The sequence below is a fragment of the Ceratotherium simum genome, chromosome 18, assembly GCF_057802395.1.
Source record: "Ceratotherium simum simum isolate JZ-2026a chromosome 18, ASM5780239v1, whole genome shotgun sequence".
Classification (NCBI taxonomy): domain Eukaryota; kingdom Metazoa; phylum Chordata; class Mammalia; order Perissodactyla; family Rhinocerotidae; genus Ceratotherium; species Ceratotherium simum.
Genome location: NC_141917.1, coordinates 3029721 through 3043293, shown reverse-complemented (window position 1 = coordinate 3043293; position 13573 = coordinate 3029721). Strand labels below are relative to the sequence as shown.

General features: G+C 56.8%; 1 protein-coding gene across 1 annotated transcript; it reads right to left on the bottom strand.

The window, feature by feature from the left end:
- Nucleotides 1–502: 502 nt before the first annotated feature.
- IRX1 (iroquois homeobox 1) lies at nucleotides 503–5985 on the bottom strand. Its single transcript, XM_004440045.3, has 4 exons — nucleotides 5503–5985; nucleotides 1646–2681; nucleotides 1219–1291; nucleotides 503–941 (listed from the first exon to the last, which is right to left on the bottom strand). The coding sequence occupies exons 1-4, from the start codon at nucleotides 5782–5784 to the stop codon at nucleotides 884–886; spliced, it is 1449 nt and encodes a 482-aa protein (XP_004440102.3). The 5' UTR covers nucleotides 5785–5985; the 3' UTR covers nucleotides 503–883.
- Nucleotides 5986–13573: the final 7588 nt, after the last annotated feature.

The following is a 13573-nucleotide window of genomic DNA, read 5'->3' as shown; positions in this document are numbered from 1 at the left end:
GATTTAACCAAATAACTAAAAAATACATTCAAAGCAAAATTTCATACTCCATTATGTCCTCATTCTACCCACGAAACGTCCCGACGCCGAGATGCACTGTTGAGACTAGTTATAAATTGATTTCAAATCCGAAGTTCTCCTTTGGGGACACAACTAGAAATTCTTTTCATTTTTTTCCCATTGTTGCCCACTTTAAGGAATCGTTTTATAAACTGCCGAAAATTGAACTCATTTTTGAATTTTGATTTTGTTGAACTCATTTTTCCTAAGAAAGGCGTGTCCCAGATAAATGCATAAGAGTTGGAAAGAATTAAAAGGCTAACAAGAAACTGCCCTCCTGGTAACATTAACAAATTCAGCAACAACCAAAAGACTGTGAGAAACACTGGCCTCCTGGGTGGAGAAGCCTCTGTCCCCAAGCCACAGGCACTTGGGCCCATCCAGGATCCCAGGATTCAGGACACCCCAGCAGACGCCCAGCCACACACAGCAGCAAGAGCAGTGGGCATCATTTCATTTAGTTTATTAGACAAAAATATATGATTTAGACAAGTTCGCTGACGCGCTATTTACAATCTGAAATCACTCTATATACAGAAAGAAACAAAAAAAGACACAAGCACGTGGGGGCATTTACCGAACCGATAATCCACCGGAGCACGGTGACAGCAACCCGAGCTGAGCCGCGGGCTGAGGCCAGGCTGCCGGGACGCGAGCTCAGCCGGGACGAGCCCCTTTCTGCAGAAAGCGATGGATGGGAGTCGTTGACGTCGTTGCCATATTTGTCCTTTACACCAGTCTAAAATATTTGTCTTATTCTCCCTCATCCCTCCCTCCCGAACTCCTCCCCCCTCCCCCCGCAAAAGTAAAAGATGACCCTGGATCAGGCGGACGGGAGGGCTGCTAGGATCCGCGGCGTTCCCTCCTGCGGGGCCAGAGAGCTGCAGGAGAAACAGGGAGACAAGGCACAAGCAGTGTCAGTGGAGGGACGCTGGGACCCGGCGTCGCCAGCTCTGCCGGCCAAGCTCCCGAGGGGCGGGGTCGCCTGCCCCGCGCGGCTCCCGGCTCCGGAGAAACCCGGCGGACTCGGCACAGGGCTGGTGGTTAGCGCCCCTTCAACACTGGCTGCGCGACCCCACCGCCGCCGGCCCTGCTCAGCCTCGGGCCCCGAAAATCCACCCCCACCACCACCCAGTGATAAAAGCAAATGGCACTCACTTGTCGCGCACCGGCTGGAAGGGCGACTTTAACTGCTGTGCGGGCGAGTCCGGCCTGGGGACGAGGTCTCTCTCTGCGAGGAAGGGGAAGAGGCAGAGCATTAGGACTGGGAGACAGGTGAGGGAGGGGCGCAGAGGTAGCAGGCCTCCTCTCCACCCCACTCCACTCCCTCCGGTCACTAGGTCAGGGTCTCCAAGAGAAACATCCCCCCTCTCCGGGGGCTGGCCACGGGTAAAGCAGAGCTCTCCCAGGAGAACCCTAGGGGCTTGGCCTCGCTCCCTGAATTCAGGCAGGAACTACCATCGAGCCCTCGGGCTCTGCGACCACTGCATTTCACCCTCCCAAGCCGGTGTCCTCCCCACCCGACGCTGCGCCCGGCCCGAGCTCCGGATTCTTGGCCCAGGGCAGAAGTCCCTGGGCGCGGTACCTGGGAGGGCGGGGCTGCTGCGGGCCGAGGCCTTGTCTCCGTGGAGCACCGCCGCGGCAACGGCGACTGGCGGCTGCGGTGGCGGAGGCGCGGGCAGGTGCGGGCCGTGGGGCGCGGCATGGGGAGCGCTGACGCCCAGGAAGGAGCGCATGTTGAGCAGCGAGCCCTGCGCGAGGAAAGCGCCGTTGGTCCAGTTGGAAAACTTGCCGATGTGGCAGGTGTACAGTCCGTGGCTGGGCAGGAAGGCGGGGTGTTGCAGCGGCGCGCCCGCCGGGGACCCGTGCGCGCCCTGATGGCCGGGGGGCGGCGGCGGCGAGGCCTTGGGCGCGCCGTCGGGGCTCGTGGCCGTCTCGGCCAGTGACCAGATCTTGGGCTTGCTGTGCGGCGCGCCCTGCAGGCCGCCCGCCGCGGCGCCGGGACTCAGCAAACGCGTACTGCCGGGCTCCGGGACCTCCTTGGCCAGGCCCAGGGGCGAGTCTTCGGGCTTGAGCGCGTCGGCGGCCGCCAGCGGTGAGCCTTGGTCCCGGGCGAGGGCGGCGGGCCCGGCCGGCGCTCGCGGCGCCTCGGCCTTGTCTTCGTCGTCCTCGTTGCTCTGGTCGCCGTCGTGCTCGTCGATCTTGTCGATGTCGATGCTCTCCAGATCGATCTCCTCGTCGTCCTCCGTCTTCTCGGGGTCGCCCTCGGTGTCGCTTCCGAAGAGGGCGCCGTCGTCCTGGTCTTTGCTGCGCGCCCCCCACGTCACCTTGTTCTCCTTCTTGAGGCGCCGGCGCGCGTTGGCGAACCAGGTGGAGACCTGCGTGAGGGTCATCTTGGTGATGATGGCCAGCATGATCTTCTCGCCCTTGGTGGGGTAGGGGTTCTTGCGGTGCTCCTGCAGCCAGGCCTTGAGCGTGCTCGTGCTCTCGCGCGTGGCGTTCTTGGGCCGCCCGGGATCGCCGTACTGGAACTGGCCGTAGGGGTAGTAGGCCGGCGCCGTGTGGGCTGCGAAGGTGGCAGGGTGCACTCCGGGGTTGTCCTTAAGTTCATACTGTGAGCCCTGCAGCCACACGGCCCAGTGAAGTAGGAGAGCGAGAGTAGGGGTAGAGAAAGAGACAGAGAGAGAAAGAGAGACAGAGAGATGAGTCCCCAAAACTGGGAAAGTCGAGGGGCAGCCGCTCCTGCTCGCTTGAGAGGAGAAAGGCCCCCAGTGCACCACCCGGGGAGAAGCGGGGTGGGGCGGGGGAGGGTCAGAACTGCGAGCCACCTCCACCAACTGTGCTTCCACCGATCATGGAGAGCTTTTCTGTTACTCAAGAAAAGTCCCAGAATCCGTACACCCCTAGAAGACCACAGCGGGAGCCACGGCCCCCTAGAATTTCCCTAGGCCGTCCTCAGTCCCCCTACCCCCACCACCCACAACAACTCCAGAAGCCCGGATTTCCAGGTTTATCTCACACTAGCTAGAGGGGAAAGCCTTTTAACTAGGCTGATAAAACAGTTTCCCCAAATGTAAAGAACCAAGAGCCCACACCCCCTCCCTTCGACCCTGAGGGGGGTCAAACAAAATAAACCATTCTGGGTTTTCTCCGGCCCAAATCCGCCAGCAATTTAAAACGAAAGCACACTCCTTTTAGCTACCAAATTAATCAGCATATAATGGCTCACCCACACTTAAAGGTCTACAGTGGTGACAGGTAATTTAAAATTTTAATCCTGGCCATCATTGCAACAATAAGGAAAACACCATTTTTTTTTTTAATACAAAAGGAGGGTTTATCCAGTAAAATATTAACGCGCGAGCCCGGAGCAGCTGGCAGCGAGGAGCGGAACCGGTTTCCTAGGCCTCTTCTTGGTTACTTTATCTCTTAAGTTTGACTTTGATCTGGAGCGAGCAAGCACAGTTTGCAGGCATTTAGAGGCCCTGATTTATTTGCAATCAATATTCTTTTTATCATCGGTAGTAAAACACAGCAAGTCAAATTATCGCATCAAGTTTTTTGGTAAATAACATTTTATCTCTCTAACAACCTCATTAGGCCTCATTATTACCATAAATTGCCCAGATAGACAGTCACTCACAATTTTATCTTTTGACTTCCAAATTGCCAATCATAAGAGCTTGGAAACCTTAGGGCAAGAATCTGAGTTTGGGCTTAGGCTTACTTTCCAGAAGCTGGCAGGAAATCACAAGGAAACACACACAGCTTTTGGGGAGATTAATATGCTGTACAGTTTAGCAAAAAATCAAGCATCTCCCTTCCCTACCGCACTACAATGGGGGCAGATCCCGACCGTGTAGCTCCCTCCATTGCCCACAAACACAGCGGGCTTCCCCAATGGCACACATATGTAGTCACAATTTCTGTAAAAATTTACAATCCTCCGTGTAAAAACTGTCGAGTTGTGATAGCAGAGGGGGACTCCAGACTCTGATAAAGTTGTAAAGAGCAGATTTCTTTGACTAGTTAGTTCGGTGGTAGAGGCCACAGAGAAAAGCTTTTCCTGGCCAGATTTCGTTTTGCAAAATGTGCTTTGCACTTTTCTAATTATTTTGGTTGTAATTGCAAGGAAGACATTTCGTCCTCGTCTCTGCTGGGAATTCTTTTTGAAAGGATACCTTGTAAATCTCTCATCGCTTCCTCGGCATCCCGGCCGCGGGAACAAAATGGGAGCTGATCTTTTTCGACAGCCAGCGATCTGAAAGGCAGCTGGGGCCGCTTTCAAAAAAATAGGCTTTCTTTTCGAAACTACAAGAAAAGTTACAGGAAAACGCACTGGCCGCTTTGCTCGTGTACAGCTGGTCGGTATTTATTTCGTGTCTCTTCTTCGGGGAGTGGGGAGACTTGTGGCGGTGCCTGCAAATTTCGTTATCCCGCAGGCAGAGCGCAGGAGGGGGCTGCCTCCCCGACCCCCCGCGCCCGTCGCGCAATTCATCAGCAGCACGAAGTTGAAGCCCGACCTTGCCATCAGACCAAGGAAAATAGATCCTTTGGACCAAAAGACTGGTCGATGCCCCGCGGAGAATTAAATTTGCAGCCCCCCCCCATCTGACACCCACTGGGACGGGAGACTGAGAGGACACCATTTATTTTAAGCCCAGGGACACTGTTTTCCTTAATCCTCCATTATGTAACGTGGGAAGAAAAGTGCTTTTCTTTCGGTGCAAATGAAATGAAAACTTTGGTAACTTGAAAAAGTCAAAGCAAACACCGTTTCAGACGCCAAAAATTATTTCGACTTAATTTTTTTTAATCTCAAATATGCATACACGCCATTAAGAGACCCCTCTGGCCCGTCCGATCTCCATTGTTAGGTTTATTTTGACCGACTCTACTAGGCCTTCAAGGCTTTCCTCTGGCAAACTCGGATACAACTATCTGGGCTCTACCAAAGAGGGAGAAAACCGAGGCTCCCTGGCCCAGCCCAAAAGCTGAAGAGGCCGCACGAGCGGGGCCCGCAGGCCGGGGACGGGAGTCCTGGTCCACTGGGGCGAGCTGCCTGAACACCGCCCGGCTGTCTGTCGCCTCGACCGAGCCGGAGGCGCAGGGCGAGTTTGGCCCCGACCTCCAGCGCGGGCCGCGCGCCTCGGGCCTGCTCCTACGGCCTCCCAACTCCCGCCGAGACCCCCTACGCAGCCGGGCCTCCCGCGTCTCCGGGCCGAGATGGCGGGGCGTTAACGGCCGGCCTCCGCGCTGCTGTGGCCCCCGCCGCCTCAAACCCGCCGGCAGGGCCGCTCGCGCTCCTCACCCCGCCAGCTCCGCCCGCTCGCTCTCCCAGCAGCGCCCCGCGCCGCCCTGGCCACCCTTGCCCAGGGCGCCGGGCCGGGGAAAGAGGCCGCCCGAGGCGAGGAGGGCGCGGAGCGGGCCGGGCGCACTCACCATCTGCGAGAAGAGGCTGAGGTCGGCGGCGTAGGGCAGGAAGGCGCTGTAGTTGGGCGCGCCCGCATACGGTCCGGCCGCCGCGTACATGCCCAGGACCGAGGTGACGGCGGCCGCGCCCGCGCCCGCGCCCGCGCCCAGCTCCGCCGCCCCGGGGCGGCCCGACGAGGCGGCGGCCGCGGCGGCCGCTGCCGCGGCCAGCACTCCCGGGCGCTCACCGCCGTAGGCGCCGGGCCCCGCGGCGCTCATGTACTGCGGGTAGCCCAGCTGCGGGAAGGACATGTCCACGGACTCGGCGGCGGCGGCGGGCAAGTATTAAAGAGGCGGCGGAGGGAGGCGGAGGCGGTGGTGGGGAGGCGCGGGGAGGGGAGCGGGCGGCGGGCCGGGCGCGCTCGGGCCGGCCCGGAGGTGGGGGCCAGTGGCTGCTCCTCGGCCCGGTGCTCACTGGCGCCCGGCTCCCAGCTGCGCCCGGATCCGCGATCGCGCGCCGACTGCGGCGGCCGCCCTTCGCTCGGCGGCGGGGCTTTCAGACACAATTTGAAGTTGATGCTTTGATTGGCATCCCCTTGAGCGCTGGCCCCGCCCCCGGCTCCCCTCCCGCCCCCTCCCTGCCTCCCGCCCGCCCTCGCTGGCCGCTCCCGCCCCTCCCGGCGAGCACGTGGTGCCCCGCGCCGGTCGGGCCACCTCCGCCCGCGGTGGGCGCGCGAGCGGCCGGGCGGCGGGTGCGGGCCCGGCGGCCGCAGGCTTCTTTCCGACCGGCCCCCGCGGCTGTCTGACAGCCTGTCGACGCCGGTTTACAGCTGTCGGACACCGGAGTCTGCTGTTTCGCAGCCGAGGTGTGTCTGCTCTTTCACAAAAACATCTTGGCGCCTGCTTTTCCACCGTTGGGGCGGCGGGGAAGGGGCTGGCCCGGGCGCGGTGACAGCCGGCGGAGAGCGGCCTCTCCTCTGAGGCCGGAGCTGCCTTTGCCTCCACCGGACATCTTTGGCAGAAGTTCGCCCCGGCGCTCTCGGTGCGCCACTAAGCCGCCATGGCATGACACCCCGACGCGGACCTGGCGTCCCCGAGGCCCCCACTAGGTATTAACAGGTCATCTGGCAGTGACCGGCCTCGCTGCACTTGGAGAAGCGGGAAGCGGCTGAGCTACGCAGGCTTTTCCAATTGTGAAAACTTTGGGAAAGGCCAACCCCAGCTGAAGAGCAGCGTGCTGGGAATAAACAGATGCCGTCGACGGTGGCGGGTTCTCGGGGGGTGAGGGAAGCTTTTCTTGGCGGAGGAAACAGCGTTGCAGCGGGAGAGAAACATCCCGCCCTGGCCCCGGCGTTGGGAGAAGCCAGCGTGGCCTGAACGCCCCGCGTTGGTTCATTAGGTGTGCAGATGGAGGAAGTAAACTTGTGTGGAGCGCGCCGGCCCGAGGCAGCGCCGCAACCAGGCCCGGGGCCGGGCATCCCGCTTCTCCCATCCTCTCCCCTCTCCATCCTCGCCCGGCCGGAAGAGCGAGCGGACGCAGCCGGGCGCGGCGCGCTCGGGGCTGACTCCGGGTCGCCAGGGGCCTGGCCGCTCCAGGGCGCAGACGCCGGGTGCACGATCCTCCTCGCCTGCCTGTGCCAGAGACAGCTCAGGCAGGCCCCTTCTGCGCTGCGCTTGCCGGCTTGGTCCCGGCGGCTCAGGTGGGGAGCGCGCTGAGGGTACCCGCTCGGGCTCCTGGGGCCACTTTGCGCCCCATCTCCTACCGGAAGCCAGAGCGCGGCGCGCACTCCCTGCTGCCGCGTTCCGGCACTCTGGGCCCCGCTGGAATTTTATCCACCGATTGTGGCGTGGGCCTCAGTTTGGGCCCATCCCGGGCCGCAGGATTGAGGCAGACCTTTGGGTCCAGTCCCCACTCGTACCCTGGACACCGACCGCGCCCCAACCCCGAGTTCCCCCTGCAGTTATCCGGACAATCTGGAGGCCCGAGGACTCCAGCAGCTTCAGGAAGGCTCCCCGTTTCCCCATTTTTGGGCCTGAGGACAGACACGGAGCCACTGCCTATAATTAGCAACAATAACGGCCATAACAGTAATTACTAATTACCGGCTTCGTAATCAGGCTTTAATTTCTCTGCTCAGAGTCAGGTTTTCTTCCTGTTCGTGCTGTCCTCCCTCTTCCTCACCCCTGCCCATTCCGCCAGCCAGCCCCTGCTCACTCCAGAAATCCCCGGCAAGCCTGGGTTCGCTCCCTGCTTTGACAGATTCTGGGGGCCGGAGACGGGCCCTCCACACTCCCACTCCCGGGAAGTCCCTAACCACAGCTTCCTCCTGCTCCCCAGACCACCACCACCTCACACCCCCAACCCCCTCTCCCCTACACCCAAAATGAACCAATGGGCCAGCCTCCCCACTGTCCTGTTTAGCAAACTGCAGTGTCACATTTCCTGGTGACAGGTAAATACCGGGGAGATAAGCTCTCTTGTGTGACCTGGAGAGAGGCGGAATGTAACCCCAGAGAAACTTGGTGTCAGGATCAGGCACATGCACTGATGGCCTCCCTGCCTGCAACAGCCCACCTGGACTTCTTCACACTGTAGCTATCAGAACCTGGGTGGGGGAGGGCGGGGGGGGGCATAGGGGCAGCAGGCTTGGTCCTGATCCTCAACCAGCCCAGCAATGTGACCCCACAGCGCGCTGCCTGTATCACTTACAGTCAGATCATAAAATAATTGTAGGTTCCAGAAGACACCAAGGAGGTGAGTGGGAAGGGCCTGCCTGGAAAGGTGCCTGAGGATCAGGCAGTTATGAGGGACTGGCACAAGAAAGGTCTGTGGACTTGCCCCCAGAGATCCCTGGAAAGCTGCGGAGCAGCGACTGTGGCCATCCTCTGCCCAGGATGGGATCCTAGCGGAGCCTGACAGACCCCTGGCTCATCCCCTCCCTTTCTCCTTGGCCCTTTACCCAAAAACTTGTACACAGAAGACTAGGAAGCAAAGTGGACAAAATAAGAAGAAAGAAAACTGCCTCCAGAGCATCCCACTGGAGAGGGGGAAGGACAGAGAAGGATCCAGAACTTCGTGCTCAGCGTGGCTATGGAGAGTGTCCTCCTCCCAGCCCTCTACTCATGTTTAGCATCAAGTGGTTAAGTATTAAGTACGGCTGAGGAAGACACGAGGTGCCTGAGCCAGGAGACGCTCTGCTCCTGGGACCTTGGGACTGACTTGGATGTCCCCTTAACACGGGTCCAGAACTTTCCCCAAAGAGGCCAGACCAGTTCACTAGCTCAGCCCTTCTGGGGTCCGGGACTGTCCCTCTGGTGGCAAGTAGGAGCGACTAGCTGGGTCCTGCGTGGCCCCCGGGCACCGGTGGAGGACGGGCTATGGGTCTCCACAGGCTCCACCGTCGAAAACCGACGGCCCCCACCTGCTGCCCTGGATCTGCAAGCCGAGAGACACCCGCTTCCCAGACCCTCAGCCACCGTCCCTGCCTCCGAGGGGGTGGCTCAGGCGGGACCGACCACCGGTCTAGAGGCCACGCCTGGCCAGAGTGGTCCCCCTCCCTGTTACCGCCCAGGCGTCGCGGAGACCTGCAAAGCCAGACCTAGGGGTCGCTGCGCGGCAGAATCGCAGCTCCGCTTGGTTGGCGTCCTGGCTCGGGTCTGGGAGCCCCGGTGCTCCGTAAGGACCCGCACTCATGGACCCGCAGCACTTGGCCCTGGTCGCCGGCGCGACACCGAGGAGCTCAGGCCGGCAGTTGGCAGAGACCCTATGGCTGGAAAGCCCGGACCCTCGGCGCGCCTCGGCTAGGGCGCGGGCCTCTGGGTGCACCCGTGGGTGTGCAGGGCGCATGTGTGCGAACGTGGCTCCGGGGACGGGACTGTGGTGGGGAGGGAGAAAGGCCCCTAGGACGCGCTGTGTGTTGGGGGGGGGGGGCGTGTGAACAGGGCGCATTTGAAACAAGTTGACTTTTAAAACAGGTTTCCAGGCCTGACGGAAAGTTTACTTGCCCGTAAGCATTGGGCGGGGGTGGAGGTGGGGGCTTAGTTTTGTAAATAGGAAGGAATTGCTATCATCGCTCTAAAAAGGATCAAGTGTAGTTTCTTCTCTCCTCAGCCCCTGAGTAACCGTTAGTCCCCGCTCCCCTCCCTACCCCACCCCAGGACATATTTATATAAGGATAAGATTAAACAAACCAAACACCACCCTCATTTACAATTTTATTTCTTCTAAAATAATTCACTGATTTTGAAGCCTGGCTGACTTAGGTCTCTGAAGAAGAGGAGGAAGCTCACGGGGGAACCGCGCACTCTCTGGAGCCGTCATGGAGACCTGCCTTTGGCGCCGAGGACCGGGGCGACGCAGACCCGCCTGGGGATGCAGCGGGCGGCGCGAGGCCTCGTGGCCTGCCTTTCAAAATGCCCATTCTTTGCTATGCAGATGGCGGGGCTGCTCGGTGGCGGGACTGGGAGGCCTGACCTGGCCCGGGCTCCCCGACCGGGGCCGGGACCTCCTGCCCGACGCGTGCTCCCTGATTTATGAGTCTTGTTAAATACTCATTAGGACTTTGCACCTTTCCCCAGTAGGACCTGGGACATTAGGACTTTGCACCTTTCTCCAGTAGGCCCCCTCGGCGACAGCGAGGCGAGTATCATACAGTCCCCAGCGGCCGACACCCGCGCGGGAGCGCGCAGCTGTAACGTGGGCGTCCGTGGGCGCCAGGCCAGGGACCAGGTGGGACCGGCTGCGGCGATCCCGCGGCCCTCTCGGCCCCGACCCCTGGGTGCCCCGTCTTCCCTCTTCTGCAACGCCAAGTCCGGGCCCACGCGGGGGGGCCGGGGACTCCGCTGGTGCCTCCGGCCTAGAGTAGTGCCCAGTGAGCTCCCTGAGAGCACGGGACTGCGGGGACCCGGCAGCGAGACCGGCACACCTTGGCGGAAGGAACCGAGTGGGGCCGGCCGCGGAGGAGACACCGAGAGACTCGAAGAGAACCCGGGGAGGAAAAGGCCAGAAGCGAGGGACGCGGGCTGTCAGATGCTCAGGGCAGTGCCTGCACGGCTGGCAATGAAGAGGGAGTGCCTGGATGGAGTGAGACTTGGCTCCAGGAACGCGGAACGCGGGGGGCGGGCTATGTGCGGCCCCGCAACCAGAGCCTCCAGAACCGGCCTGCGTTTCCCACCATCACAGGGTCGAGAAGTGGACCTCAGTGGCCAGGCCTGGAGTGCCGCGATGTGGCCGTCCGGTCTCCGGGTGTCGGAGAAAATGAATTGCATGCGTGTGCACACACGTAAATATTTTATAAACCTCCCTTAATTAACCAGATCATTTCCATTATGCCTCCAATATGATCAACAGCAACGTTGTGAGGGTTTTCAGGGTTTATAATTTGATGTCACTAGACGGTTGGTTGCTCGGGGGCAGAGGTACAATCGCCGCGCCAGCTGCACTTGTATTTATTTGTTTTTCCACCGTGTTCTGTAGGGTTCCATTATGCAGTTTTTAATTAGTTGGTGTTTGTCTTTCACCCGTCCCAAATCAATGCCATCCCGGAGCAAGGCGATGTAAATTCTGGCAGTACAGGTGTAGCTGCCTGCTCCGGAACACTGGGAAACGCGTGTCTGACAAATGCAAGCAGGGCTGCCACGAAGCCGACTGTCAGCTCTCGGCAGCAGAGAGGCGCAGATCAAAGCCAGCGGGGACTTCCGTGCCCCCTGAGCGCCATCGAGGCTGCGGCTCCTAAAGCCTTTAGAGGCAGCCGGGCCGAGGATGGCCAGGGGACACAGTGACTTTTAATTTTGCTCGAGCCTGTGGTCCTTGGGCCAGCGCTGGCCTCTCGGGCGCCCTGGGCTTGGGGCCTAGCAGACGCGGGGTGACACTGCGCGAGGCTGGCGCCAGGACGCCTGGTTGTGCGCGGGTGCCCAGAACCTAACTCCTGAGAAAGAAGATCCTGACTTCCTGCCGGGTTCCACGAAGTCTTGCAGTAGAACTCGGAGCAGACAGCCCGAACATTCGGAATCTCCAGACTTGAGAACACCCTCCCCAGGTGGTGTTGGCTGTCTCTTCCTTCTTGAAATGACCTCTGTGGAGTGCCTGTAAATCTATCCTTCCAGCCACCAGGGAATTCTTTTAAAGCTTTCTTTTTTTGTCAGGAATAAGAGAGTGTTCATCTTTAACTAGACCACATAGAAATTATGATTCAACAGCAGTGTGTATTTAATTAGAGTAATCTCACTTGAATTTAATTACCTAATGAATTATTTGTTTAAAAGGTAGAATGCCTTGTTTGCAGAGTACAGTGCAGACCTCTGATAAGAACTTCTGTTATAAGGACATTACAGTTTAAAAGCAGTCATGTATTAAGGTTTACATTTTAACTCTTTGAGTCTGTAACTGTTATGTACTACTGAAACAGAAACTGGATCACTGGAAAGACATGGGGAAGGCGGCAGCATCGTTCTAGCCTGGCAGAGGTTCTATTCTGTTATGTGCACATGTCCCTTTGGAAATTAATATACTTTAACTTTTTGTCACATAGGTCTATCTTTAAACTTACTTCATTTTGCTTTCAGTAACAGGTTCCCCCCCCCCCCCCAGTGCAAGATGACAGCTATCTATTACAGGACTCATTTTATGATTTGTATTTGCAGTGAAGTGGCGCATCCTTCAGAAAAACTCCAGCCCAGCCCCTCTGGGTCCCTGAGGCATCCACTCCAGCAGCAGGAAGACTTTCTAGGGTGCCATCAACCTTTATGGGAATGAAAGCTACCACAGCCCAGACTTTGAGCTTAACCCTTAATTCTTAAACTATGAAAGAATTTCATTTCGTCTTGCTTTCCAAAAGCAAGAGCAAATAATTCCAACCCATACCATCCTCTCTGAAACGCTCTGAAGTTGACTTGTCTCTAGGTAATACTGACAATTGGCACAGCTAATGCAAAGTTCATCCCGGGCTCATTAAGGGAGGAGTAGGCTGCTGGAAATCTAACACGATTTCTGTATTTTCTGTGGTCAAGTTGCTGCAGAAGCAGACTGCCTCATTTCCTCCTCTATCCTGTGCGATAGACAGAATTTTCTATCCCCGCGTGATGGAATTTCAGCAGAGAAATGCATGTATGGGGTAGGGGAGGGGGCAGAGGGTGTTTTGCCCTCTCACTGAGGAGAGAATAGGAAATAAGAACACCTCAAATCCACTTGGTCGAATTCTACTGTCATGTTCATTAATATTTCATTAATCAAATAATTTACTTTAATTGCAAGTTTGGGCACTATTGTCACATAAATATTAAATATTATTAATACAGTGTGCAGCTAAGTAGGAATAGGCATACAAGAAAAATACAATACTTTGATAAGAATTATTAATTTTTAGCTTCTTTTCAGAATCCGTGATTTTTATCCTAGCTGTGCTTTTTGAAATTGATGCTCTAACAACCAATAGTCGTTAAATTATAATATAAACTTAATCGCATTCCATTATGGTTACAGTAGCATCTTTCTTCTAAAGAAACAGATGTACGTGAATACATATTTTCAACTTATTTATGAATTTACTTCACATACTCTTCCAAATAACAACTGACAGTAACAACCAGAAAGAACATGAGATAATAGCTTAGGAATGATAATACATTTCTCAGATCTGAGCAAATCCAAAGATGATTTGCTAGTAAAACCCTCAAAGAAAATGATATGTGTGGGATGGAAGAAGGTGAAAATACTAAATGGCATATTTATGTTTGACTCTTCCAAAAATGTTTGAAATTTAGACCAAACAGTATTCTAGCTCCCATGACTCCCTATCATCTCTCAGATACTTATATTATTAAAGATAAAACCTACCTACTAGAAATTCCTTTAAAAATATTAATTGACATATATACTCCCACATAATATCCTAGTCAGAAAGTGTCATGCATTCAGGATTTCTAATAATGTGTGTACTAGAAGTCACAAATGAAAATCTTTTCATTTAACGGACATCAGCTCAACAAAAATGCCCAACAGAGGACACTTTGGGAGTTCAGGGGAAAGTTGAAGTTCTGCAGATATTTAGGGTCTACCAGCATTTTCCAGGACCATTCTTATAGAAAAACAAAATTTAGGGTA

What these genes read in the sequence shown, in the direction of transcription:
- IRX1 (XM_004440045.3), bottom strand. Translation starts at nt 5,784, where the DNA reads ATGTCCTTCCCGCAGCTGGGCTACCCGCAGTACATGAGCGCCGCGGGG. An exon ending in CAGCAGCCCCGCCCTCCCAG is followed by an intron (nt 1,292 to 1,645) that starts GTACCGCGCCCA and finishes CCTTCCTCGCAG; the next exon opens with AGAGAGACCTCGTCCCCAGG. An exon ending in TTCCAGCCGGTGCGCGACAA is followed by an intron (nt 942 to 1,218) that starts GTGAGTGCCATT and finishes TTTCTCCTGCAG; the next exon opens with CTCTCTGGCCCCGCAGGAGG.